The sequence below is a fragment of the Arvicanthis niloticus genome, chromosome 15, assembly GCF_011762505.2.
Source record: "Arvicanthis niloticus isolate mArvNil1 chromosome 15, mArvNil1.pat.X, whole genome shotgun sequence".
NCBI classification, from domain to species: domain Eukaryota; kingdom Metazoa; phylum Chordata; class Mammalia; order Rodentia; family Muridae; genus Arvicanthis; species Arvicanthis niloticus.
The window spans coordinates 57,458,576-57,485,837 of NC_047672.1; the positions used below are offsets into that span (position 1 = coordinate 57,458,576).

A 27,262-nucleotide genomic window follows, 5' to 3' on the forward strand; every position below is an offset into this window, starting at 1 on the left:
GAGGAGAGGTCCTGGAGTGACAGCGGCCCGGTGTGTGTAGAGGGGGGCGGGCCCGATCGATGTTCTCGGGCTCCGACGCCCTGACCTGACGGGAAGCGGGTGGACTCCGCTCTCCCTGGAGAGTTGAACCTTGGGACAATGTGGAGCAGTGATCGCTTGGCGGGTGCGGGGTCTGGTGGGACGGTCGTGACGATAGCTTTCACGAACTCTCGGGACTGCTTCCTGCATCTGCCGCGGCGCCTCGTGGCCCAGCTTCACCTGCTGCAGGTAAGGCGCTGGCCGGACGCGGACGCCACCGATGTCTCGTGGGACGAGTGTCTGCTGACAGCTTTCCCCGCCGGGGCACCGTCTGTCACCGGACCCGAGCTGAGGCGTGAGCGAGAGGGCGTGGGGTGGCAGCCAGTGCATCCCCAGACCCTACAGTGAGATTCCTAGTGCACCCTTTAACTCGGTTAAACCAGACTGAACATACTAGGGTTCTGCCACAACAATCAGAAGCGGTCCTCACTCTAGGATGGAAAGTTCTAGAGAGCTCTTACAGGTTTTGCTAAAGCATTATCCTGCCAACGAATTGCCAGTGCAGCCGTAGAGGCGTTGAGTGGCAGATTTGGTTTGTAGATTACCAAGGTTTCCAACCTGTGCCAAAGGTTAATAAGGTGACAGGTCTCCCTGCTTAGGAGGACTTCGAACACAGCAAGAGTATGGGCTTTGGGGGTGGGGGAGGTGTCGAGGCGATGGAATTATTCACACCTCACACTTTCACCTGGGTAGTCAGGATTACTTGGACCTCAGAGAACTATCACTGTCTGGATGCTGTCATTATGGTGTTTCAAGGCTATAACCATCGGTGGAAATACAACATCCATATTTTTCTAAGATAGACTCTCTTAGTTTGAGTGTATTCATGGGGTTAGACTATATGAAATCTAAAGTCCTAAGTGCATGGTACCTGAATACTGGCTCATAAAGGAAATATCCAAGAGTTTGAAATGACTTCAAGAGTCTCACCTTTATTTCCTCTTTGCTTCATTTAATTTGCCTTTACCATCCACCTATCAAAACACACCAACTTCATCGGAATCATTCTTATTGCTGGTTTATCTTCACCAAATATTCTTTAACTGTCTGGTTTGCTTTCTGGTGGCTGAAAAGAATCAGTCACTGTCACCAAATTCCAGCTTGGTTCATTGTTCCCTGTCCTTTCTGATGGAGATTTTCAGTGTACTTTCAACTCCCAAATTAATGAGTTTATAGGAATAAACTCACCACTCCATGAGTTTAGAAAAATGCTTCCTTACAGTGACTAAGAATTTGATCCTGACATGTTGTTGCTTCCTTAGATTCATCGCTGTTTAGGAATTACACAGACTCGGTATTATTATTATTATTATTATTTTATTATTATTTGAGATGTGAAGAAGTGTTCTTGAGAACTGGTTCAAAGGTTTAAATGTTCTCAGCCTTGGAATAAATTGCTGTTTCTTCTAAGCCTGTATCAGCAGAACACATCAGCCCCACCCCCTATTATCAAATGAATACCTGTTTTATAGGAAGATTATTTAAAAGAAGATAAAAGTTATCCATAATTCCAATGCCTGGAAATAACTAATACTAAGCATTTGGATTCAGTCTCGCGTGCTTATATCTAATCCTTATTGTTTATGGAAGTGCGGAGCTGTATACACATGTAGCTTCGTGCCCTGTTCTTGTGTGTAGCAGTACTATGACTAATTTTGTTAAGAGATCGCCATTTTTAGTAGTTAATTGGTATAACATCATAAACTGGCACCATAAAATTTATAAATTATATAAATTATTACACCATAATTTATATAATTGCTCACCATGATTAACTTTTAAACTCAACTTTTAGAAATTTAAAGTGACAGCTATGTTTTACTGAAACAGTAAAGTGTTGTTGCTTATGGGTCATTGTTTTCATTTTTTTCTTTTTTTGGTTATTTAGAATTCCCAGAAAAATTGTGTCTTAGTCAGGGTTTCTACTGCTGCGATGAAACACTGTGGCCAAAAGCAAGTTGGGGAGGAAAGGGTTTATTTGACTTACCCTTCCACATTGTAGTCTATCATTGAAGGAAACCAGGACATGAACTGAAGCAGGACAGGAAACTGGAGGCAGGAGCTGGTGCAGAGGTCATGGAGGGGTGCTGCTTACTGGCTTGTTTCTAATGGCTTGCTCAGCCTGCTTTCTTATAGAACCCAGGGCCACTAGCCCAGGGGTGTCACCACCCACAATGCGCTGGCCTTCCCTCATCGTCACCAATTAAGAAAATGCCTTACAGGCTTGCCTGCAGCTGGATCTTCTGGAGGCATTTTCTTAATCGAGGTTCCCTCCTCTCCAATAACATAGTTTGTATCAAGTTAACATGAAACTATCCAGCACAAATTGGGCTAGAAGACATAGTATTAGGGCAGAAAGGTTCATGTGTTGGGAATTAATAGGTTGAATCATTTCATTTGAGCTGAAGCCCTACGTATGTAACACAGATGTGCAGTTAATGGAAGGGTTACGACAATGGCCTTAATCTGATTTACATCAAGGTTTTCAGAATCTAAATATTCTGGTTCTTCCTCAAACTTACTGAACCAGAATCTGTGAGGAGCAGATTTTTAAAATTTATAAATCGTCAGATTACCTAGGTACACAGAGTTGAGAGCCATGGCTATAGAACCATGAAGGTTAACAGTGAAAGGACCTGAGTTATCTAGGTCATTCTCCTACTGTCAAACAAACACAAGGATGCTGGAGTCCTATGCAGATTCCATTTTCACGCAGTTAACTTGTGCTCTCATCTGCCCTGTGTCAGCTCCACTAGCCTGTGGCTGTTTCTCACCTGACTGATCTCACTCCTGACTCTGCTCTTTTGCTGGCTCTATGCCCGCCCCCACCTTAGTCTCCTTCCTTTCATATCAGCCTGTTGTGGTAATATTGTAAATCGGTGGTACCTGATCTGCCGCCACTAGGCTCAGGCCACTGGCTCAGGTGGCCAGAGACACCGGCCCTGCCACTCACTAGACGCCAGCATGGGAGATGGCTCTGCCAATCTTCCATGCCCTCTCCACAAGGCTGGGCTGAGCCCAGACCATCCCGCCATCCAAGGTACCCGGGAGAAATGAGACTCTAATGTTTAAAGATTATCCAATAGCTTTATATATTTGGTAATTCTCAATAACAAGATGCCCACACAACTGGAAGTGTTAACCAATTAACTAACCTAGATATAAGTTGTTAACCAGAGCTGCTCCCAATACATGTGTGGCTCTCCATGGCTCCTACATCTCTGCCTTTTAGCTCCTCCTCTTCTTTCTCCTCTTCCTCCCTTACTCCTCCTCTTCCTCGCCTTACTCCTCCCACCTTAGCTCCTCCCAACTTGTGGGGAATATATGCTGCTACATAAACCCAGGTCTTTAACAATAGTACAGTCCTCCCACATAGCTCTGTGGATCTCTGTTACCCATAGCTAATTGTGTATCATTTGTTACATATTAGTTGGTTTCAAGCTTGTCTTACTTTGTTCACACAAGTCCTTATTTAAGTACCAAGTAGATATTTAACTTAGAAGTTCTTGGTCATACTGGTCAACCCTTACTTCTTGCTAGGTTTCTATTATTGCAGGGTCTCACTATGTAGCCCTGGCTGGCTTGGAACTCTGTATATTTATCAGTCTGGCTTTGAACTCACAGAGGCCCACCTGCTTCTGCCCCCTGAGCATTGGGATTAAAGGTAGGAGCCACCATGCCTGGTCTGTAACATACTTAAGGCCATCATGACCCCTGTTCACTAGATATGAGTAGTGTCTCCCATTGTGACACTTCAAACCATCTCCAGACACAACTGTCCTTGAGGGACACAGTCACACCCCGGTGAGAACCACTGCTTCCAGTCAGTCTCTGTATATTTTAATCTCAGCATACATTGTGACTGCAACAGCAAAAGGATTCCTACTGACACTGAATGCAGAAAATGGATCTACACCTCACCCAGAAATCACCATGTACAGACTTATCATTTCCTCATGTTAGCAAGACATAGCCCAGGCCTTAGACCTAGGCACTCCTGAGGCATTTGAATGTATAGATTCAGCTGATTGTTTCTTTCGAGGTGATGTTGATAACTGGGCCAAAGTAAACAACCGGTGCACTTCTTGGTTATATTTCTGAAGGGGCTCTGTTCAATTGCTTGCCTCTATCTGAAGGCTTCTATGGTTCTGATGAAAAACAATGTGCAGATCAGCTTAGAAGACTACTTTGCCAAACCTCACCGAGTGCAGCTCATGACACTATGCAGCTAGTAACTACATTTTGACCAAAACCAAATGACTGAAATGTTTTTCTTGTCTGATAAAGTTGATTTTTTTCTTTTGTTTTTCCCAGTGGCCCAGTAGATAGATATTTTAGATATTTCAGGATATACTTCATATTTCTTTCTTTAATGTCTCTGGTTTTCAAGCTTTCTTATTAAATGGGAGGCACTGAGTTGTAATATCAGCAGCTTACGAAACCACCTAAAAAGTTCTGGAGCTCGGTTACCTTTGCCCTGGTAACCTAGACAGTGACTGAGGACGTCTGCCCCGGAGCCAGGGCTTGCTTGGCTTTATCAACTGTCCTTACTGGAATGAGCTTTGCCAGAAAAAGCAGTTGCATCGTTGTTTGGAATTGTGAGAAAAATTATTCAGCTAAAGGACAAACACTTTTGACTTTTGTTTTGTTTTTTGTTCTTTCAAGACAGGCTTTTTCTGTGTAGCCCTGGCTGTCCTGGCACTCACTGGGTAGACCAGGCTGGCCTTGAACTCAGAGATCTGTGTGCCTGTGCTGGGATTAAAGGATAACAGTGACTTTCTTTCTTTCTTTCCTTTTTTTTTTTTTTTTAAGATTTATTTATTTATTATATATAAATACACTGTAGCTGTCTTCAGACACACCAGAAGAGGGCATCAGATCTTATTACAGATGGTTATGAGCCACCATGTGGTCGCTGGGCTTTGAACTCAGGACCTCTGGAAGAGCAGTCAGTGTTCTTAACCGCTGAGCCAGCCCTCCAGCCCTAACAGTGACTTTCTAATGTACACAAGTTTACTAGTGAGTGTGTTTGAGAGCCATGTTGCCTAAGACTCCTGTATTCTTTGCCATTTGTTTTGTTTAAAGAAACACGGAGTGCTGAAATTTGATATAAATGAGAGTTTGGCTTCATTATTTTAAGGTTAATGAATTTATTTTGAAATAAATTAAGTAACACTTAAGCTTCCTGAGATCCCGAGTCTTCAGGACTATTCATCAAGGTGCTTGCTGATTTTTCCTAAGGAGTGGTAAATGCGTGGAATGCTTGTGATGTAATAGTATATGGGTAAAACATTACGTCCTGTCCATAACATACAAACTCATGAATCACTGACTGAAAAGGGTTAGCAAGAAGTTTACAAAATAGGTCATATGATTGTGTTTCACTCCAAGTGCACATATTTCCCAAGATTCCTATGAGGATAATTTTTTTGTTCTTGTTTTTGTTTTTAAGACAAGATATCACTATGTGACCCAGACTGACCTTAAATCATAACCCTCCTGCCTCAGCCTCCCAAGTGCTAGGACCACAGACCTGCAGTAGCATCCCTGCCAATATAGTTCTTTAATTATAGAGGACTTTGGTCATTTAACTCTCAGCCACAAGTGTACATTTTATGTTATTTTCACATTTTGCTGGTCTAACAGATTTTTAATTTTAAGGATTTATTTTTAGTTATGTGCATATGATGGTACTTATGGAGGCCAGAGGATGCCAGAGCTCGATCCCCTACAGGCTCACGTGCAGCTGCTGCTCTACTCAGAACCATCTCTCTGACCCCTGTTTAAACCATGTTTCTATAGTTTTATGACCTTTATTTACTTATTTGTTTTGTTTTGTTTTTTTGAGATAGGGTCTTACTGTGTAGCCTCGGCTGACATGGAGCTCACTGTGTAGACTAGGCTGGCTTTGAACTCACAGAGACTAGCCTGCTTCTACCTCCCAAGTGATAGAATAAAAGGCATGCTCCACCATGCCCAGCCAGTTTCATGAATTTTAAAAATCATTAAGAAACTGCATAATATAATAAATATTTCAGGAAGTCACTAACAGTGATTCCCTCTAGGAACATGGCCTCACCTTTACCTTCTTTCATTTTTGTGCTTTTTTGTTTTGTTTTTTGAGACAGGGTTTTCCTGTGTAGCCCTGGCTGTCCTGGAACTCACTCTGTAGACCAGGCTGGCCTCGGACTCAGAAATCTGCTTGTCTTTGCCTCCCAAGTGCTGGGATTAAAGGCCTGCGCCACCATTGCCTGGCAATTTTTGTACTTTTATCATGTGTATTTATTACTTTTTAAATAAATTTATTGATCAGTAAGAGATTAAATACCCCAGCTAATTGATATTGTCTAAATTGTGTTGTTTTATACTTTTACATTTTAATTATTTTATTAAATGTATAAGCATTTTCCCTGGATGTATGTAGGTTTTTTTCTTCTCACATGCATACTGAAAGCCTGTGTAAGTTCATCCAAATACCTATGGCATTTGAATTATGAATTCCCTGAATCAGTCAGTAAGGCTGTCATAAGACTGTGAGCATATTGGTTTTGTGGATAGCATTGCCACTACTGGATGTTTAAAATAATTATCATTTTTAAAATTATAAATGTGAATAAAAATGATTAACTGCCTCTAGTACTTTTTTTTGTTTCATGTATTATAATAAAAATCTGAATCCAGAGGAAAAAACCATAAAAACTTATAACACCTTTTCTTTCCCATTGTTTGGATAAATAGAATCAAGCTATAGAAGTAACTGGGGACCGCCAGCCTACCTACTTGAGCTGGGTAGAAGGCAGGCATTTTAATGATCAAAGTGAAAATGTGGCAGAAGTTAATAGACAAGTTGGACAGAAACTTGGACTCTCGAGCGGGGATCAGGTAAGTACAAAGCGTGACTGCAGTCACTTCTTTTTAATGTCTTATCCTAAGGTGAGGTAATTCGATGCTCTTGTAACCAGGCCAAGATACTCGAGCTAACTATAGTTTGTTAAGTCACTATCTTATCTTTAACATGCCTCCTACGTGATTTTGTATTGCTAATTTTCAGTCAATTTTTTGTGAAATTATTTTTCCTTTGGAGTGTCAGGTTTTCTCCTTATTTTAGAACTTAATTTTAGTTCTTGTCACAACAGTTTTATGATTTATTATGTGGTTATGTGTATGTGGTGGGATGGGGGATGGTCACAAGGCATGCTTGTAGGTCGGAAGAGAACTTGCAGGAATCTGTTCTCTTTTTTTCATAAGTGAGTTCCAGTGGTTGAACTCAGGGTGTCTGTCAGGATTGATGGCAGGGGCCTTTACCCACGGAGCCATCTCCCTGGCTCCATTTTACACCCCCCCCTTTTACTCCTCTCTCTCTCCTTCCCTATCTCCTTCCTTCCCTCTCTCCCTCCCTCCCTCTCCAACTTCTCTCTTCCTCTTTCTCTCCCTCCTCTCTCTTCTTCTCTCCCTTTCTCTTTCCCTCTTTCTTCCTTTCTCTCTTTCCTTTCCTCTCTTCTTCTCTCTCTTCTCTCTCCTTCCCTCTCTCTTCTTCTCTCTCCCTCTCTCTCCTTCTTCTCTTTCTCCCTCTCTTCTTCTCCCTTCCTCTCTCTCTCCCTCCCTCTCCTCCTCCCTCTCTTTCTTTCCCTCATCTCCCCCTCATCTTTCTTTTTTTTAAAGAACTCACTGTGTTGCTGAGGATGGACTCTAGTCTCTTTGATCCTCCTGGTCCAACCTCCCAAGTGCTGGGATTACAGTCGTGTGCCAAGATACCTGGCTTATTATTTTTCTTACATAATTTCTAACCTTCCATGAGCTTGGTTTATTAAAAATGTTATTTCAGCAGACAGTGGTTTTTTTTCACTTCTGTCTTACCCATGATTGTATGTGCTTATTGTAGACCACAAAGCATAAGGCTTTGTGTCATTTTTTTGTTACATTATGTTCATCAGTTTATTAACTTTAAATATTTAAATTAAATAGTCACTTAAAATTTGATTGAAAGTAACAAGTTCCTTTTTCCCTTTTCTGAAACCCAACCTTAGAATGGATATTACTGTTTGTTGGGATCCAACTAGACCTTTAGGATAAAAAGAAAAGGCTCATACATATTTCCCATAATTTTTACTCCACAAAGTATATCACATACCTTTCTATGTACAGTCACCAGTGGGTATGAGTTGAGGTTGCTTCCATGAGCACCCATGAATACCAAGGTCAAGGTCGTTAGATGTTCATCTCCTTTTTATACAATGGCATGGTATTTGCAAAAACCTGTGCACATCAGCCTGTACTCTTTAAATCACCGTGAGAGACTTATATACCTAATTCAGTGTCAGTGCTGTGTAAATAGTTATATTGTTTAGGGACAGTGCCAAGAAAAAGATGTTTAATACAGATGCAGGCTTTTTTCTCCATCGTTTTCTCTCCACAGCTGGTTGTACATCATTGCAGGAACCGACGTAGGCTGCCTAGCCCCAAGGTCTCAGTGTCTTACTTTCTGGAGCTGCTTTTTTACTTTCTCAGAATCTTAAGTAGTGTGGGAAGCTCTTTCGTGAACTGCTTGGGACCGGGTGTACTCCAGACCTGGGAGTATTTGCAGAGCCTACCGTTGGCAGTGCACATCCAAAATTCTATATCATGGATTGCCTGAAATGTAAAACTCATGCTCAGAACATTTCAGATTCCAGAGCATTTAAAATTCACGTTTTCAAGTTAGGGGTACTTCACCAATTAATAGGGAATAAGCTGTCAAAGATGGACTCATCATGTCTGGTGGTGACATGACATTGAAGGTCTCTCTATCACCAGTTTCTCATAGTAGATCATGAGGTGCCACATAGCTTAAAACTTATTCTGAACTCATGATGGCTTTACTTATGTGTGCTGTTGATAATTAAAATAAGTCATTCATGAGAAGTCCATAAGTCTTGAGATAGGCTTTTGTGTGTCCTTTTTTTCCCTAGAGTTTTATTTTTTTAATGGAGGGAATGTATGTGTGTGTGTGTGTGTGTGTGGAGGAATGCACATACACATGTATGTGGAGACCAGAGGTTGACAACAGATGTTTCCCTTAATTTCTTAATTGCTCTTCCCACCTTAGTTTTTTTTTTTGTTTGTTTGTTTGTTTGTTTGGATTTGTTTTGGTTTTAAGATTTCTTTGCCCAATTATGTGTCCAAATGAGCTATGTACATGTGAGTGTAAGTACTCACAGAAGCCAGAAGAAAAAGTCAGATGCCCCTGGAGCCAGTGTTGCAGGGATTATGAGCTACCTGCTATAAGTGCTAGGAACCATACCTCTCATTGTCTGGGGGCGGGTACATGCTCTTAGCTGCTGAGCCATCTCTCCAGCCTGTCCATCCTGGTTATTGAGAGAGGGTCTTCCACTGAACCTAGTGCCTGGTAATTTACTGAGCCTGGCTGGCCAGCAAGCCTCAAGGACCCTCCTTAGTGCTGGGGTTATAGGAGCCATTTCTATAACCTTTGGCTTTACCTTTGAGTGCTCAGAGCCCAAACTCAGGTCCTCATGCACACATGGCAAGCGCAGACTGAACTGTCTCCCCAGCCCCTAGAATCTTCCATTTTTAACAGGAAATGACCTTAGACGTCACCAGTGCCTTGCTTTGCCAACCTATCTTTCTTTGCCCAGGATTCCTAGCACAATCCAGTGGCAACAGCTCTGGGCAGGGTCAGCTTCCTAGGGTACATTCTGATGTCTCGATTAGAACTCTGAACAGTCCTTGCTTCTCATTTCTGCTTGCTTCTTAGTGACATTTGCCTGCGTTTCTGCAGACTCTCCTTTGTATCCTACTATGAAGACTCCCAAAGAATATGAACAAGTCCCCTTGCTAGCCTGGGGAGCACTCGCTTCCTGGTGGGCGGGAGGTGCTCTGTTTCCCCATACTCATCCCGTCCAAACAGAGCGTGTCAGGTGTGATCGCCTGTGCTTGTAATCCCAGCTACTCTGGAGGCTGAGGCAGGAGAACCTTGAGTTCAAGGTTAGCCTTAGCAGTGTAGTCAGAGCTACCAAAAAAAAAAAAAAAAAAAAAAAAAAAAAAAAAAAAAAAGGAAGGAGCGGCTGAAGAGATGGCTCGGTGGTTAAGAGCACTAGCCTGCTCTCCTAGAGGACCCATATTAATTCCCAGCATCCATGTGGCACCTCATAACTGTCTGTAGCTCCAGCCTTCTTTCTTGGAATATATTTGGTTTTGAAAATGTGTTGTACTTGGATGTTCCTTTGTTCTGTAGTTCATTGTGAAAGTTTTCTTCCTAAAATAGTGAGTATATCAAGGCCTAGATAAGAATAGGTACTTATCTGAGACATGGAAGAAGAAAAAGAGAGAAAGGCAAGGGGTGTGTGTGTGTGTGTGTGTGTGTGTGTGTGTGTGTATGTGCAGAGAGAGACAGAGAGAGACAGTGAAACAGAATCTTATGTAAAGAGATAACTTATTTTCTAGAGATACAGGAAAATCTTATAAAAGTAATATTTTATTTCTGATTTCTCCAGGTGTTTCTCAGGCCTTGTTCCCATGTGGTATCTTGCCAACAGGTTGAGGTGGAGCCCCTCTCGGCAGACGACTGGGAGATACTGGTAAATGAAAACTATGTGCTCTCTTGCTGTAAGGTTAACCGTATAAACATCAGTTGATAAATTTTACTAGGCTTCTTTATGTATTCTGAGTTAGTTCATATTTTAAAGATGGCTTGGTAGAGATGTAATGTATAACATGAGACCACAGATGAGCTAACCGTTCTATGTTTGGGATTTATTTATTTATTTCAGTTTTTCCAGACAGGGTTTCTCAGTGTAGCCTTGGCTGTCCTGGAAATCACTCTGTAGACCAGGCTGGCCTCAAACTCAGAGATTCTCCTTGCCTCTGCCTCCCAAATGCTGGGATTAAAGGTGTGCCTTACCACCACTGGGCATGCGGTATTGTGGAAAGGTACGGGAAATTAATTTTAAATAGACTTTAGAGTCTCTTGACACAGAAACAAAACAACAGTGGTTAGCTGAGATGTTGGATCTGCCCTGTGTGTCCCATGCCATCAGGTATATCTCAAATATAACAAGAAACTTTAAAATAAACAAGAGTGGAGATTCTATTCCAGGTATGGAAGGATCTGAATGCAGCATGATCTGACCTTGCTCTCCGTTGGTTCTAGGAGCTGCATGCCGTTTCCCTCGAGCAGCATCTTCTAGATCAGATTCGAATCGTTTTCCCTCAAGCCGTTGTTCCCATCTGGGTTGACCAGCAGACGTACATTTTTATCCAGATTGGTAGGTGATACTGTAAGATTTGCTGTCATTCCCTGCTCTAGAGTGCCAGGTCTGAAGCAGAGGTGAACATGTACTAATGGGCTCTGTTTTCTACCCAGTTGCTCTGATGCCAGCTGCCCCTTACGGAAGGCTAGAGACCAACACCAAACTCCTTATTCAGCCAAAGACACGCCAAACCAAAGAAAGCACATTTCCAAAAGAAAGAGACACACATGGACAAGTTCATAGTTATGGCCGAGAACAGAAAGGGATATCAAAAGAACTGCAAACCAAGCAGCTTCATATGAACACAGAAGGTGTTCCCGGGTCTAATGGACGAGACCCAGAAGTCCCAGGTGACCCGTTGAAGCCACGCTGGTGGGCTGTGCTAGGAAGCATGTTTTCCTTTGGGCCTGACAACAAAGAGTCAGCCTGGGGCTCGTTGGAACTTGGTGCTTTCAAAAACATGCAGTCACAGGCTGTCCCTCTAGACAGTATTTACAGAGTATGCCGAGTTCAGCCTCCGAGTGTGCACAACACCCCCGCTACCTCCGTGTTTCACAAACACTGTACCGTCCATGTATTTCCGTGGGACCAAGAATATTTTGATGTGGAGCCCAGCTTCACTGTGATCTATGGAAAACTAGTTAAGCTACATTCTCCAAAACAACAGCAAGACAAAAGTAAGCAGGGTGCCCTGTTACCTGAAAAAGAAAAGCAACCATCCGAGTCTCCAGATCCTAAGCAGATCGGCTCCACCCACAGTGAGGAAGCCGAGGCCTGCGTGCTGAAGGTAGTCTGGAACGGACTCGAGGAGCTGAAGAATGCCTCGGAGTTCACCAAAAGTCTAGAGCCTCTCCACCGAGGCAAAGTCTGGGTTAGTATGTGGGTTACAGTGTGGGGGAAACTTGTGACTTGATCTTCCCCAAACTTTGGATTATAATTACATACAAATTGAAGACCAACCGGACCAGAGTTAGAGTCTCTGAAAGTCTCGTGTGGAGTGAGCAGTGTCTCCAGTCCCTCGTTAATCTTTTAGTGCTCACCAGTACTGGGGAGATGAGACTTTGGGGGGCACTGGAGTTCGGAGTGATGCTTACGAGCATTGTTGCTTTTGCAGAGTACTCGGTTCGATTCCCAGCACTCACACGGTGGCTCACAACCATCTGTGACTTCAGTCCCTGGGATCCCATAGCCTCTGGCTTCTGTTGGCATCAAGCATGCTTGTGAAGAACAGACATGCATACAGGCAGAACACACACCTATACTAAATCTAAGAAAACGTTTAAAGAATTTTTGACCCTCTTGATTGAGATGAAATTTAAAGTGTACAATTTAATGTGTATACAAGTTGTTTTTAGTATAATATCGTGTGATCATTGCCATAATCTCAGTTTAGAGTATTTTTATTAATGTGGGTGTAAGTTTTACCCTTTATTTGTTGGATTGAACTGTACCCACGGCAGATTGGGATTAGGTTTGACTACTACTCTAGTTTTCTCAGTGGTTCTCAACTTTCTCATACAAATACAAAGACATCTCAAATGGTTATATCATTGATAGTCTTCATGTTTATGTCTCCCCCAAACCAATATATGAAATCCATCCTACGAGGTGACTGTGTCAGGACATGAGACCTTTGGGAGATTAGGTTACAAGGATGAAGGGTCCAGTGCAACTGATGTCATTATGGGAGATGCCCTCTCTGACTCCTCCTCTTCTACCCAGTGAGGACGCGGCAAGAGAGTCCTCACATGCATGTCTGTGAGAGAGCCTTGCCAGTGCCTTAATGGTAGACATCCCAATTTATAAACCAAGGATGAATTTTTGTCGTCTATGAGTTGCCAGTCACATGGTATTTTGGTTAAAGTGGTCTGAAACAAGGGGCTGAAAGAACTATGGATCACTGTGATATGATAGTGTGATGACATCTATAATTTCACTTGAATTTAGAGAATTAATATCAGTATTTAGGCTATGAAATACCTTAACCAGTCTTTGAATGTGTTTATATTCTTTTTAAATTGCAGATTCCAGATGACCTGAGAAAGAGACTAAATATAGAAATGCATGCAGTAGTCAGAATAACTCCACTGGAAACCACCCCTAAAATCCCAAGATGTCTGAAATTACAGCCTAGAGAGAACTTAGTGAGTTCAAACCTATGGTGTATCAAAATTCTTTTATGGATGCTATAGAATTTCTCATTGTTTGTTAATAATAATGTGATTCTTTTTTGTTACAAGTTACATGGCATGGTATTTAGCCATTCTCAGAGAACAGCTCAGCTGCATTAACTGTTCATAATGTTGTGCGCTGTCCACTGCCGCCTTTTCCGAACCATTTCCCTCACTGCAGACAAACACTTAGCCGTTAGACAATGATGCCCTTCCCTTCCTCCCCGTCTCCTGACAACCTGCTCTATGTTCTGAGTTTATTTATTCCAGATACTGTGTAGACGTGGAGTCAGACAGGATTTGTCTTGTGTATCTGACTTACTTCATTTCACATAATGTTTTCAAGGTCCCTCTATATTGTGGCATGCATCAGAACTTCATTCTGTCATCTAGTGGATAGTACTTCATTATGGAGTTGTAAGTCCGTCCAAACAGTGATGGACTTAGTTAACTTCTTGTTGGCTTCTGTGAGTCATGCTGCAGGGAGCAGTGGGGTACAAGTGTCTGTGACTCTCTGTGTTCTATTCTTTGGAGATACACACACACACACACACACACACACACACACACACACATATCTAGAGGTGATATCACAGATTTTTGGGCCAATAACTTTAATTTTAGAAGCAAAGAAATCATTAGTAAGCAAGTATGAATGTATCAGTGCAAATATGGGTATTCTGTCTTTTTTAATTGATATTTTGGAGGTAAGGATGCAGATCAGTTGGGAGAGTGTTTGTCTGCCTACCTGTTAATAGCAGCCCTTGGCAGGTGGAGGCAGGAGGATGAGAAATTCAAGGTCATCTTCAGCACCACCAAGTTCAAGGGCAGCCTAGAGACCTGAGGAGTTGGTGCTGTTTCTTAGTTAGCTCCCCTTTGGTAGTGATCAGCTTCTAGACTGAGCGTAGCCAGCAGGTGACTGTATAAGAGGAAGAGCAGAAGTAGGCCTGTCTGAGAAATGGGAGAGCGCAGGTCTACTGCACTGGGAAAATAGTCACAGTGTTTTCTATATGATATATATATGCATGTACACACTGTGTGTGCCTGTGGGCATGCAGAATATGGCGGCCAGAGGATAACCTCTGCTGTCATTCCTCAGATGCCACCCACTTTGTTTTCTGAATCATGGTCTCTCATTGGCCTAGGACTTGGCAAGTACACTAGCTAGCCCGGGGCCCTGGGATCTACCCCAAGGCTGGGACTCCAGTTGTGTGTTATCACATCTGGCTTTTAAAAATTTTAAGACTGAACTCAGGTGCTTGTGTTTGAAAACTATCATCCCAACTCTTTATGAATTTTTATTATTCTAGTGATGTTACTGAGTGTCATTTATTGTCAGATGAGTTCTTAAGAACTGAATTTTTAAAACTTTAAAACTTAGCAATGGGTTTCTTATAATTTATTTTAGAGCTTTGAACAATGAACACTCTACTCATTTAGTCTATAACTAGTCTGTGGTCCTCATTAAGAAAAGGGACAGTGGCTTAAATATGTGGCTTAAATAACATGTGGTATCTAATTTTCTCATGTACCATGTACGGGGAATGCAGCTGAAGGTACTCATGGGTGGTTAACCTTGTTGACAAGGACCTAGGCTCTGGATCATTTTCTCTCCTGCTGTCTTTGGCTGTGATTTGGCTCCTTTAGATACAACATGCTTGCAGTGCTTCTGAGTGTCCTGTCTGAATTCTATGGACTAGTAAAACAAAACAAGGCCTAAGCTTCCTTGATGCTTGTTCTTTACCTTTGAGTGGGAAGAGAGGTTCTTCATGGCTGCTGACTGCATGCCACCGGCCACAGCGAGGCTGCATACACTCCACTTTGGTATTTGTTTCACTGGGCAGACAGGAAAGGATCGCTTACATCTTTTGCTATGCATACAAATGGCTCCTCAGTAGCTCACGCTGAGGAATGCAAGCGTCACAGCAGACCACAGGTCAGCATGTAGAAGCCGAGCATCCTGTGCTGGCTGCATTTGGTAAGATTTTGTGTGTTGTTAGGAAGACATGCTAAAATAAGTGTGGAAAAGGCAAGGCGGATATTAGGGTACTTGGTTTACTCTTCTGTCTTTTTCTCTGGCAGCCTAAAGACGTGAGTGAAGAAGATGTAAAATCTGTGTTCTCGTCTTGGCTACAGCAGTCCACTACCACCATGCTTCCTTTGGTAATATCAAAGGAAGAGTGTATTAAACTGGAAATTAAAGATGGTAGGTAAAAGTGTGATTTTGTTTCCCCTATGAAACAGTTGTAACATTGAAACATTTTTTAAAATTGTGTTTCCAATTTGTGTCACACCTAAACAGTGAAACATCACAGTGTTCTCTGTGTTGAAGAATGTCCTTAATTTAAATAAGTCTGATATTTCAAATCAAATTATTTCCTCTCAGTTTCAGTTCTAACTCTTCGTTTGTTACTTTCTTCTTAACAGGGTTGAAAGAGTTCTCTCTGAGTATAGTTCATTCTCAGAAAAAAGAAAAGGATCAAGAAAAAACTGTTTTTGTGTTGAGTCCCATTCTGCTGCAGAGGATCTCAGTACAAGTAATTATATACTATTGATGTGCAATGAAGCGATGCTTGCTATCTGCGACTAGTAAAGTCTGAGTGTCTGTCTGGAGTGTACATCCAGAAGTAGATTAGAAAGCACGTGAGAAGAGTAAGGAATAGCTTGATTTTAAATATCTTACTCTGTAGTTTATCTAAACAAAGTACTGATTTATCCTAAATGTAAACATCAGTTAAGTACAATTAAGTTCCAGATTTTCCGTTGCTTATGTAAACTGGTAAATGGGTCACAAGCTAAAGTTCTATGTATTAAACAAATGGAAATTTTTAGAAGACTGATTTTTTTTTTAAAGTTCTTATTTTGGGGCCAGTGATATGGCTTGGTGGGTAAACATGTTTGCCATACCAGCCTGGTGACCTGAGTTCCATTCCTGGAAGGAGAGAGCCAACCCCACCAAGGTTGTCCTCTGACCTCCACATGTGCACATGGGACATCTCTTCATTGTAGTGTGTGTGCACACCTACTCCAAAGTTGTTCTCTGACTTCCACATGTGTACATAAGCCACCTCTGCATTGAAGTGTACACACACACACACACACACACACCTCAGAATCTTCTCTGACCCTCACATGTGCGCTGCAACACCTGATCCACCTTCTTGTTGCAGTGCAAATAATTTAAATGTTTTTAATTCATATTTTCACATGCCTTTTTGCTATACTATTTTGATAGTTGTTAACTTCTCTGCTCACACTGCTTTTCTTGCAGAGATGTCTTAGTGCCCGTGTTTTTAGAATATTGTTTCCTTCTGCTTGCTGCAGTGGAATCAAAGTTGTGCTCCTTGTTTGCAAGTTGAGTGGTTTGGATCTAGACACTGTTCCCTTATCTCTGAAATGTGATTGAGGGGCTGCCCTTCAGAAAAGGGGCAAATGTAAGGACCGTGTGAAGAATGCTTATGACACAAATGAAGGAAACACGCACCCGTAGTGTGTCATCAGACAGCTTTGGTCTCTGTGCTGTGAACATCTGTGTTCCATGCAAGAGGACCTGGTCAGCAGGGAGTGTCAGGCGTGTTCTCTGTGCGCCAGCATCTCCTTTCTCTGTTAGCAAAGTTGGTGATTGTTTTTTCTGGGACTTGGAAATCCAACAAAAGACATAACCTTGAAATGTAAAACTGGCTCTTCCTTGCTGTAGGTCCTTCTAGAGCCCATGATAAGAGAAGAACACAGTGCGGAAATTGACTTTCTTCTTCCCTCTTTAACGCTGAGCTGTTTGGGGTAAGAGGTTATGATCAAATGAGTCTGTTTACAGACTGCTTTGGAGGCTCTCCGGCAGCTTCATGGACAAGTGTGTTAAGTGGCCAGGAACGCCAAAGATGAGGAGAGAACTGTCAAGGATTGCTTCTTTCCTCACACACAGGTTGGAAGTTGACCTAGTCTCCTTAGGTAGGTGATTTTATTAGAGATTCTCTCCTTGGAGAATTGACTTTTGAGACGAAAGCTAGCTGGAAATCACCTGATTGTACTTGACCAAAACGTACTGATTGGGACCAATAAAAGCATCTTAATAGCTAAATCTAAAACACTGGTTCAGTGGTGAAAAATATTTCAAATTAAGTTATTCCTTCACTATTTTATTGTAATGATCAGCAACTTTTTGGTATGGTTTTTTCATCGTTTCAGAAAAACAAATCTGAAAGGAAAGCCTCTTAGTTTCTTTATTGTGCGCTATGAGAGGCAGCCATAGAAGCATTCGCTTGATAGTTTCCGAGCTTATACTGGAGGCGAGAGCTTTAGTGAAAGAATTAAACCTTTAGAGGTGCAAAGGTGTGTGTTAATAGGAAGTAAACTCTCCTTGGATCCCACTTTCTGGAGTTTTTGTTCCCTTTCTGTTTTCATGAATAAAATCATGGTAGAAATCAAGAAATAGTATTCATTCAAAGTGTGTTTAAGACAGAGGGAAGCTATGTTTCACAGGAAATTTCAGAGGAGCCGTGTCTTTGATGACCCCAGTAAGCACTCCCAAAGCAGCTGTCTGATATTATTGATTACCAAACCAAAAGGGCTGTGAGGATGGGAGCATCGAGATGAGCTGACAGACAGTTTCAGCTGTGCAGTGTCTGAAAGCTGCATATCAGATACAGTCTGCCACCATTAGCCTAATTAAAGGAAGCTTCTAAGACTTTATTCCTACAACATCGCTAACTAGCCCAGGAAGTAAGGCTTCAGTCTTTTATAGCTAGGTTTTCCTTGCTACGGTCTTTTGTCACATAAGAATTTATGTGTTTTGCAGTGGAGTGAGTTCCTTAGGTATATCCGCCATGGAACACATCACTCACAGTCTCCTGGGACGCCCTTTGTCTCGGCAGCTGATGTCTCTCGTCGCAGGACTTAGGAATGGGGCTCTTTTGATCACTGGAGGAAAGGTATTCAGTTAAAATATGTTCCTTCTCACTAGCTAGTAGCATTTCATGCTTCTCTCTTGATTTTGTTTGTGTATTTTATAGAACTTTTAGTAGGTGTGTGCTTGTCAGGTATCAGGGAAGTAATCATGAGTTCATACACCCTCTTGTCTTAGGGCTTTAGTGCTGTGTAGAGACGCCCTGACCACAGCAACTCTTATAAAAAAAAATAAATAAACATTTAATTGGGGCTGGCTTACAGTTTCAGAGGTTCAGTCCATTATTATGATGCAGAGCATGGCAGGATGCAGGTAGACAGGGTGCTGGAGAAGGAGCTGAGAATTCTACAGCATGACCTGAAACCAGCAGGACACTGTGAGCCACTCTGGGCATGAGGATAGTGGACCTAAAATCCAGCCCCCCCCCCCCCCGCACCCCCCCAGTGGCCAACAAAGCCATGCCTCCTAATAGTGCCACGCCCTAAGGACCAAGCATTCAAGCACATGAGTCTGTAGGGGCCGTTCCTCTTCATACCAGCACACCTCTCAATTCCTTTTCTGTGTTGATTGATAAGATTACATAATTTTTAGTGGTTAGCCTACTGATGAGGTTGTTGATAGTATTGGTATATTTTTAAAAATAAATTCCACTTGGTTGTGGTTACTTGTACTTACTAGCATTCTGTTTGTATGTATGAGAGACACTATTCTGCAGCTCCTGCTGATGTCCTGTCTTGTCTAGTTGTACAGTCAGTGTGATGATGTGGCCCAGGGAGTGGCACTCTTAGGAGGTGCGGTCTTGTTGGAGTAGCTTTGTCAATGTGGGTGTGGGCTTTAATACCCTGGTCCTACCTGCCTGGAAGCCAGTCTTCTGTTTGCCTTTGGAATAAGATGTAGAACTCTCAGCTTATCCTATACCCTGCCTGCCTGGATGCTGCCATGTTCCTGCCTTGATAATGGACTGAACCTATAAGCCAGCCCCAATTAAATGTTCTTATAATAGTTGCTTTGGTCATGGTGTCTGTTCACAGCAGTGAAGTCCTAACTAAGACAGTCAGTGTTTTACTTGCTCATAAAATGAGCTGTCAAGTGTCCCCTCGTTTTTGTGGGGAAGAAACTATGAAGTTGGCATTCATTCATTCTTTAAATGCTTTGTAAAATCTGCAGCAAACCCATCCAAGCCTAGAGAGTCCTTAATGCAATAGCTTTTGAATGATCAACTCCATGTTCTTAATGGTTACAGGACTGTTTGGTCGTCTGCTTCATCTTGATTGACAAGCAGTTGTTGGTTTTTAAACTTGGTGCAGTTCTTCTATACAATGTCAAATTTACGGGCATAAAGTTACTTTCTCTTGTTTTCCTTTAGTTCCAGATTCCTGCAGGATCTGTTGTGCTGCCCTGTTTCCTGACACTGGAGATGTCTCTTCTCTTTTTAACTTTATTGTCTTGGTTGAGATCCCTGACCTCTTAAAGAGGCTTACTGTCTTACTCTCTTCCAATGCTGTGTTATTTCCTGTGCCCAAAGGCCAGCATGTTGTCACTGGAGAGTTGCTTCATTGGTTAAAAATGCTTAATGCTTTTGCAGAGCGCTGGAGCTGAGTTCCCAGCAGCCATATCGGGTGGCTCACAACCACCTGTAATTCCAGCTCCAGATGATATGGTGCTCTCTTCCAACCTCCACGGTATTTGTACTCACGCATGCCGCACGCGCGCGCGCGCGCACGCGCACACACACACACACAAACACACACATGCACACAGCACACAAGCATGCATTAAAAAAGTCTTACACATAATCTTTAAAAACAAAAACCCCACAGTGTGGTCTTGGTTAGTCATAGTGCTTTTACAATTATAGACATTAAAATTTCTTCATTTCTCTTCACTCCATTTAAATAACTTTTCTTGTTGCTAGTCTAGTTTCTTTTTCCTATTTTATGTAAATATAGGAACTATTCTTTGTCATTCTTTAATGACCACATCATCAGGGTAAAATATTTATTCTTAAGAAGCCTTATCCCACTGTCTATAAAAGCAGACGTTTGCAGTCCCTCCTAGAGTGCCATAGCCGGCAGAACAACAGAGATCCTGGGTTGACGGATTGACTTTGTAATGCACTTGTGGTTGTTTAAGTTTTAAGTTGTTTCTCATCTGTGCTCATGGGATTAGCGTCACTTAAGGGAGAGAAAACATGCACAAACAGTGCCTACAAATGTGACTTACTCTGAGTTGGAAGAAAAGGCTGACTGATAGGACAGACGACAATGACACGCTGGTCCACAGTCCAGCACCCCTCATGGTGTTTTAGTCTTTGAGGTCCATTGGATTTAAATGTGGTAATTCTCTATAATATCTATATTATCTAATTCTGTATAATATCTCTCTATATAACTCTATATGATACCTAATTCTATGAAAGATAATGATGGTAGTATGTATTTGTTGATTGCCTCCAAAGTTTAGCTTTCTCATGTCAAATTTTGCTGGAATTTGCTAGTAATCAGGACACTGTATGTGAACTGATACGATGCTGTTAGACTCCAGAGAAGTGACAGCAAGCGGTAATAGACTGAAAGAGGAAGCTGATGGCAAAGAACTATAAAAACCTACCCAGGCTGGTCATGCTAGAGGACACTGAAGAGATGTGAGCAAAAACTGAAACGTGCTACCTTCTGATGTCATGATGCTGCTTCCTTCTGAAAGCATACTGACAGCCCACTAAACATGGGTTTGTATGGATGTTCATTTTGACCTGGTGATGGATAAAATCAGAAGGAACATAAAGCATAGAGAAGTAACTTGTTAAACAGTTTAAGTAAAAACATGAAATTATAAAACTTCATTAATATTTTAGTTCTGTTTGTATACATTTGTAACAGAATGCTTAGAAGGATGAAACCCTTGATATGGGGCAGAGTTCTCACCTGAGGTCTCTCACCCTTCTTTACTAAGTATACATGTTTTTAATCTTTACAAAATATTTTAGAACGAGAAAAAAAAACCCAAAACTTGTATCTGAAAAAAAAAATCTCATTGACTGTAAGGCAGTGTCAAGTCCTTTGTTCTATCAGTGTAGACAGTCTGGGAGCTGACTTGTCTCTCAAGGGCAGTGCTATGTGACCGTAATCCCATGCTCTCCAAAGGCTGAGGATCTTAGGTTCAAGGCCAGACTGACCAACATGATAAGACCTGATCTGCTAAAATATGGCATATCTCTGTCACCAGAAAAAAGGTGCCTGAAGGTTGTACTCCACATGAATTGGTAGCTACAGTAATGGCCATAAATCATTAAGAAAGTGGTAATTAAAAATATTTAGTACAAGGTAATAGGGATAGTAATCTACTTTTCTCATTAAGATAATTGAAATTAAATAATTTCTTATTTATTTAAAAATTGTTTCTATATTAATCATGACTTATACCAATAAAGTATTATTTTCACAGGTTTTTATTTAAATGCTATCAGTAGTATTAGCTAGCAAGTGTAGAAATGAGCTTATGTTTTACCTGTGCACTATTGTGAACACACGCTGCCTAACACAGTAAGAGCCTTATTTTAGTTGCACAGAATCCCACAGTGCAGCTGGCCTGGTGTCTACTCATCAGTCAGTGAGGCTGAATCTCGGTGGCTGCGGCAGTGGCAGAAGCTGCCTCTGTAAGTGAGTCTACTGACTGTTCTGAGGAAGCAATTGTCTTCCAGGGAAGCGGGAAATCAACGTTAGCTAAAGCCATCTGTAAGGAAGCACATGCCGCTCTGGATGCCCATGTGGAGATAGTCGACTGCAAAGCTTTACGAGGTAGGAATGAGTCCACACAGATCCCCCTTTGTAGACAGGAACGTATTGTTGTGCTATTAATAGATACAGTTATGTAGTTTCTAAACTTTTATTTTTGTCTTTTAGTTATTGGAAATCCTTAGAAATGTAGAAGCTGGGCTTGTGGCACAAGTCTTTAATGCCAGCACTTGCAGAGCAGAGGCAGGCGGATCTCTGGGAGTTGGAAGCCTGATGGAAAGAGCACGTTTCAGGACTTCCAAGCTACATAGGGAGACCCTGTCTCAAAAAAGCAAAAAAAGAAAATCCTTAGAAACCTGAAGACTTTATATTTCTGATGTTTGTGATGAAATCCATAAAACTCTGTTTGACAGTCTGATGGAAGCCATTTTTTTAAGTGAAAGCTCTGTAGAAACACCACATATGCCGCTCCAAGTATTTAGGGCATGCTGCATTTGAATCTGTGCTCCATCTTTGAATTGCTGTAGGAAAGTGCTAGAACTCATGGACTGAGCGAGTGGGTGGCTATGGGTGGTAGCAACAAGACAATTATAGTTGACTTTGTAACACTTGTCGGTTTCTCTCTGTGTGTGTGGGGGGTTGATATTTCAAGACAGGGGTTCTCTCTTTAGCCCTGGCTGTCCCAGAACTCACTCTGTAGAGTTCAGGCTGGCCTCAAACTCACAGAAATCCACCTGCCTCTTCCTCCCAGGTGCTGGGATTAGAGACATATGTCACCACTCCTGGTGTGTTTTCAAGTCTAGCACTGTGTTATCTGTTTAGTTAAAACACGAGGCTGGGACAGTTCTTCTTTGAACAAGTGACTTTCTTCTGGGTTCCCACCAACACCCTGCTCCCAGCTAGCCTTTGCAGCTTATGTGTTTTCCTAGTGCATAAGAAGAAAGGAAGAAATAACATTGTATAGATGTATGAAATCCCCAAAGAACAAATAAAAAATACATTTTAAAGCAAGATAAAGACAGCTTTTGAAAACTCATTATTTCACTTGCTACAAAGGAGGTTTTAATCTTCTTTGAGGCCCCCTGGGAAAAAAATTTAATTTAGAGCTAAGTATCAGGAAACTTTTGCATTAGATTATAGACCTGTAAACTTTCTGTCTTTTGAAAATTAAAACTTTGTACCACACGTGGAGCAATCTTGAATCAAATGTATCACAGAAATCCAGGAACTTTAGGGTCTCTGGGCAACTGCTAGGTTTGAGTCAGATGTCGCCTCCTTACTCTGGTGTGTGTTTTTACGTCCTATTTAGTTCACAGCTGTGACCTGTCTGAAACTCCGGAGTGTGGCTGAGTGCGTGCAGACAAGAGTCAGAGGAGTATATTCTTGTCCTTTGGGATACAGTTTGGCATTTTGAGTCCTTGGAGACTTAGGAGTTGAATGTATCAGTGATTAATAAGGTTTTTGATTGATGTGTTAATAAAAACATGGGTTTAAGTTTTACAGATTAATATTAAGTTCTTCTAGTGCTTTCAAGAGGAGCCTAAACTTCCCACCCTTGAAATAACACTGGATTCACATTTTTTGTGTCTAGGAAAAAGGCTTGAAAGCATACAAAAAGCCCTCAAGGTGGCTTTCTCAGAGGCGGCCTGGAGGCAGCCATCTGTCCTTCTGCTGGATGACCTGGACCTCATTGCTGGACTGCCAAGTGTCCCAGAGCATGAACACAGCCCTGAGGCGGTGCAGAGCCAGCGGCTGGCACATGGTAACGGTCCCCCACTGGGTTGGGAGCTTTTTCATTTGTCAGTCAACATTTTTCATTTTAATGGTAAATCGATTTTTTTACATTTTTAATTAGTTTTCTTTATTTATTACTTGTCCATTTGTTGGGGTAGCACCCGTAATACCTGGGTGTATATATGGAGATCAGAGGAGAGTTTTCAGGAGTCTCTTCTTTCCTTCCACCATGTGCATCCTGGAGATTGGCCTAGGACTGCCAGGCTTGGTGGCACATGGTTTTACCTGCTGAGCCATCTCGCCAACCCTAAGTCTTCCACTTTAAGGGAATAAGGTATATGCTTCTTGTGTGTTCCTTTGGGTACATGGTAGCCTTCTCCAGCTCTGTATTAGGAAATGACAGAGCAAGAACAGAGACATCCCCTGACTTCATGACTGGCCTTCTCACTCTACATCACTTCTGGAAACTGTTCTGTTACAGACTTCCTCTCGCTTCTGTTGCATTGACAGGTACTGGTTGAATACGCCTTTGTATTCAGCCTTCTCAAAGTCCAGGAGAGGAAAGGAAGCAATTTCAGTGCAGAATAGTGGTAATAATGGTGACTGCTCTGTAGGATGCAGTTTCTGGGAGAGGGTATGCCTTGAGAGTTCATTCAGGTATCCCCTGGTTTCATAAGCCAGTAAATGGAAAGTGACAAGTATTTGGGCCAGGTTAATCAACTAGAAGGTGGCAAGATGCACTGTCTTAGAGGAATGAGCATCTAAGCTAAAAAGATAGTGTGATGGGCTACAAGGGTTACCAAGAAGGCTTCCAGAGATACTGGTAACTGAACCGAGTTTTAATGGAAAGGTGAAAATCAACAAGCAGCAAAAGATGTACAGTTCACAGGGAAAGGTGCTGAGGTGCAAGAGATTATCATGTCAAGGAGTATGCCTTTGACTGTAGCTTACAGTTCGAAGATGGACCTGGTGGGGAGGGAGGGCTGCAGGGACTGACAGGATTACCTCATGGTTCTAGAGAGCTGAAGTCAACCAAAATATAGCAAGAGTAGCTTCCATTAGGCTAGCTAGAGTTGATCTCAAAGGAAGGCTGCAGCTCTCTGGATCAGGACTCAGATAAATTACTAATGCTTATTTCAGTTCTAATCTCAGCCAAACATTGCTAAGCCTTGAATAGAAAGAAATTATTTAGGAAGTGTTAGAAACACAGCTTGTTCTGCTAATAACCATGATAGTATGGACATTTACCATCCTTCTAGAATATTCACTTCTAAGATGTCAAAAAATGAACAGTTTTGATTCATTTACCTTATAAGATCCAGGAGTAGACATGTTCTGAGTTTCCAGGACCTCCTACACTTCTGTTTGATTCAGCATCAGTGACTGGGTTTTAAACATGATGGAGCTGTTCCATCTTCTAGCTTGAGGTTAAGTTATTAGCATTTTAATAAATATGCAGGTTTAAATGGTCATGTTTTTTTTCCCTGAGCTTTATGGTATTTTACATCATTCTAGCTTTGAACGATATGATCAAAGAGCTTGTGTCTATGGGAAGCTTGGTTGGGCTCATCGCCACGAGCCAGCTGCAGCGCTCTCTACACCCTTCACTTGTATCTGCTCAAGGAATCCACACATTCCAGTGCATCCAGCACATTCAGCCTCCCAGCCAGGTAACTCACTACTTACAAAGGTTATCATGCCATATTCTTTTTCTTAGAAACTGCTTTTATAGGAGACTGTGTGGATATTTAAGGGCAACAAGTGCAGTTTGAGATTATAATTTATAATCATCTAAAATGTTATGTACTTGCTAAGGACATGACTTTTTTTTTTCAATTTTTTTTTTAATCAAACAGGGATTATAAACACAAAAAGGCAGGATGTAGGGAAGGGGATGATGCAGGAGCATAGGTGTTCAGGGGGAGTACAGATATCTTCCAGAACAGCGTATCGGCTGGGTGAAGGTTCAGGGAACAGGTCACTATGACTCTGTCTGTGAATCACGTGTTTCTTATCTAAGCTGGTACTGTCCACCAAGGTTGCCTATCCACAAGGTCTGTGGCTATTAGTTCTTATCCAGGCTGGTAAATTTCCACCAAAGCTGCCTGCTTACAATATCTTATAGCTATTTGTTTTAGTGTTTTTCCACAGAGACCAAGGATTTGTGTTAGCAGGCTGACTTAGGCCTATGGCTGATTTTAGGCCTTCAGTGTATAAGCAGGGCTACCCCTGACATCTCCTCCCTTCTCCAAGTATATAAGGACCATGGCGATAGAGGCCTGACCTCCAGTAATTAAAGGGGACCTTGTAATGGCAATGGTCCTTCTGTCGTTCAGTGAGGCATGAGGGCCATACCCATCCTGAAGGACATGGCTTTCTTACCGTTAGTATTTTTTCTAAATGAGGATGAAATGAAAACTAGACATCTTTTAACAATGTGATAACTCCCTTTGTGACCCTATGCTCACCAAGCCTTTAGTGACCATGAGCAGGGGAAGGATTCTCAGGCTGAGACGCACACTGGAGACATGTAAGAATTTTGTTTAAGATTCTTGCCTAGTTCTACCTTAACTATTCAGACTCTTTGCCCTTTAACTGTGTACTGAAAAAGCAGGAGTATGGCCCTGTCATTCTGTGTCACAGTGGCTTGGTGGTAAAGAGCTTGCCGAGTATGTGTAAGGGCCCTGGGTTCAGGACTCAGCAGTGATACTGGCTGTCTTATTAAGGTCACTGCTGCTGTGACAAAGCACCAGGACCTAAAGCCACTTGAAGAGGAAAGGGTTAATTTCCCTCAGTTCCATACAAAGTAGTGACAGCAGGAACTCACATAGGCCCAGGACCTGCAGGCCAAGCTGGTGTGGGTGCTGTTTATTGCCTTGTTCCCATGACTTGCCGTGGCTGCTCAGCCTGCTGACTATACAACCAGGACCGCCAGCCCAGGGATGGCACCACTCAGAAGGGGCTGGGTCCTCCACATTAATCACTAATTAAGAGAATCCCTACAGGCTTCTCTACAGCTTGATTTTATGGTGGCATTTTCTTAAGCGAGGTTCCTTCCTCTCTGATGACTCTAGCTTGTATAAGGTTAACATAAAACTATCCTGCACATTGGTTATTGAGTATGTTTTTAGAAATGTTATAGCAACAAAAAAACAAACAAAAACCCCTCTTAAGAATCAGAGTGTTACTTACTTATTATTATTATGTTACTTATTGGAGAAAGAAACTGCAATCTTGTATCAGTGTGGGTTTTTTGAAAATTTACTGAAAAATGCTTGAAGTATAATTTTAGACAAGACACAAAAATATAACCCTCTGACAGGGTCTCGGAAGAAGCAAAGAGCTTATTTATCTGTGACTCTGAAGGAAAAGGCTCCACCCAGCCGTGCTGCCTAA

At 42.0% G+C, this 27,262-nt stretch overlaps 1 protein-coding gene across 4 annotated transcripts in view; it reads left to right on the plus strand.

The window, feature by feature from the left end:
• Positions 1 to 42: 42 nt before the first annotated feature.
• The window catches only part of Pex1 (peroxisomal biogenesis factor 1), a 41,186-nt gene continuing 13,966 nt past the window's right edge, over positions 43 to 27,262 (plus strand). The window contains exons 1-13 of one of the 4 annotated variants that reach the window (XM_076913071.1): positions 43 to 267; positions 6,817 to 6,960; positions 10,569 to 10,652; positions 11,225 to 11,339; positions 11,438 to 12,195; positions 13,349 to 13,468; positions 15,578 to 15,701; positions 15,923 to 16,032; positions 17,193 to 17,275; positions 18,291 to 18,423; positions 22,099 to 22,195; positions 23,724 to 23,894; positions 25,382 to 25,536. In XM_076913071.1, coding sequence (XP_076769186.1) covers positions 139 to 267; positions 6,817 to 6,960; positions 10,569 to 10,652; positions 11,225 to 11,339; positions 11,438 to 12,195; positions 13,349 to 13,468; positions 15,578 to 15,701; positions 15,923 to 16,032; positions 17,193 to 17,275; positions 18,291 to 18,423; positions 22,099 to 22,195; positions 23,724 to 23,894; positions 25,382 to 25,536 — 2,223 coding nt within the window. In that variant the 5' untranslated portion in view covers positions 43 to 138. The remainder of the gene's footprint in view (positions 268 to 6,816; positions 6,961 to 10,568; positions 10,653 to 11,224; positions 11,340 to 11,437; positions 12,196 to 13,348; positions 13,469 to 15,577; positions 15,702 to 15,922; positions 16,033 to 17,192; positions 17,276 to 18,290; positions 18,424 to 22,098; positions 22,196 to 23,723; positions 23,895 to 25,381; positions 25,537 to 27,262) is intronic. The other 3 variants (XR_013103898.1, XM_034519586.2, XM_034519585.2) reach the window with 3 other exon arrangements.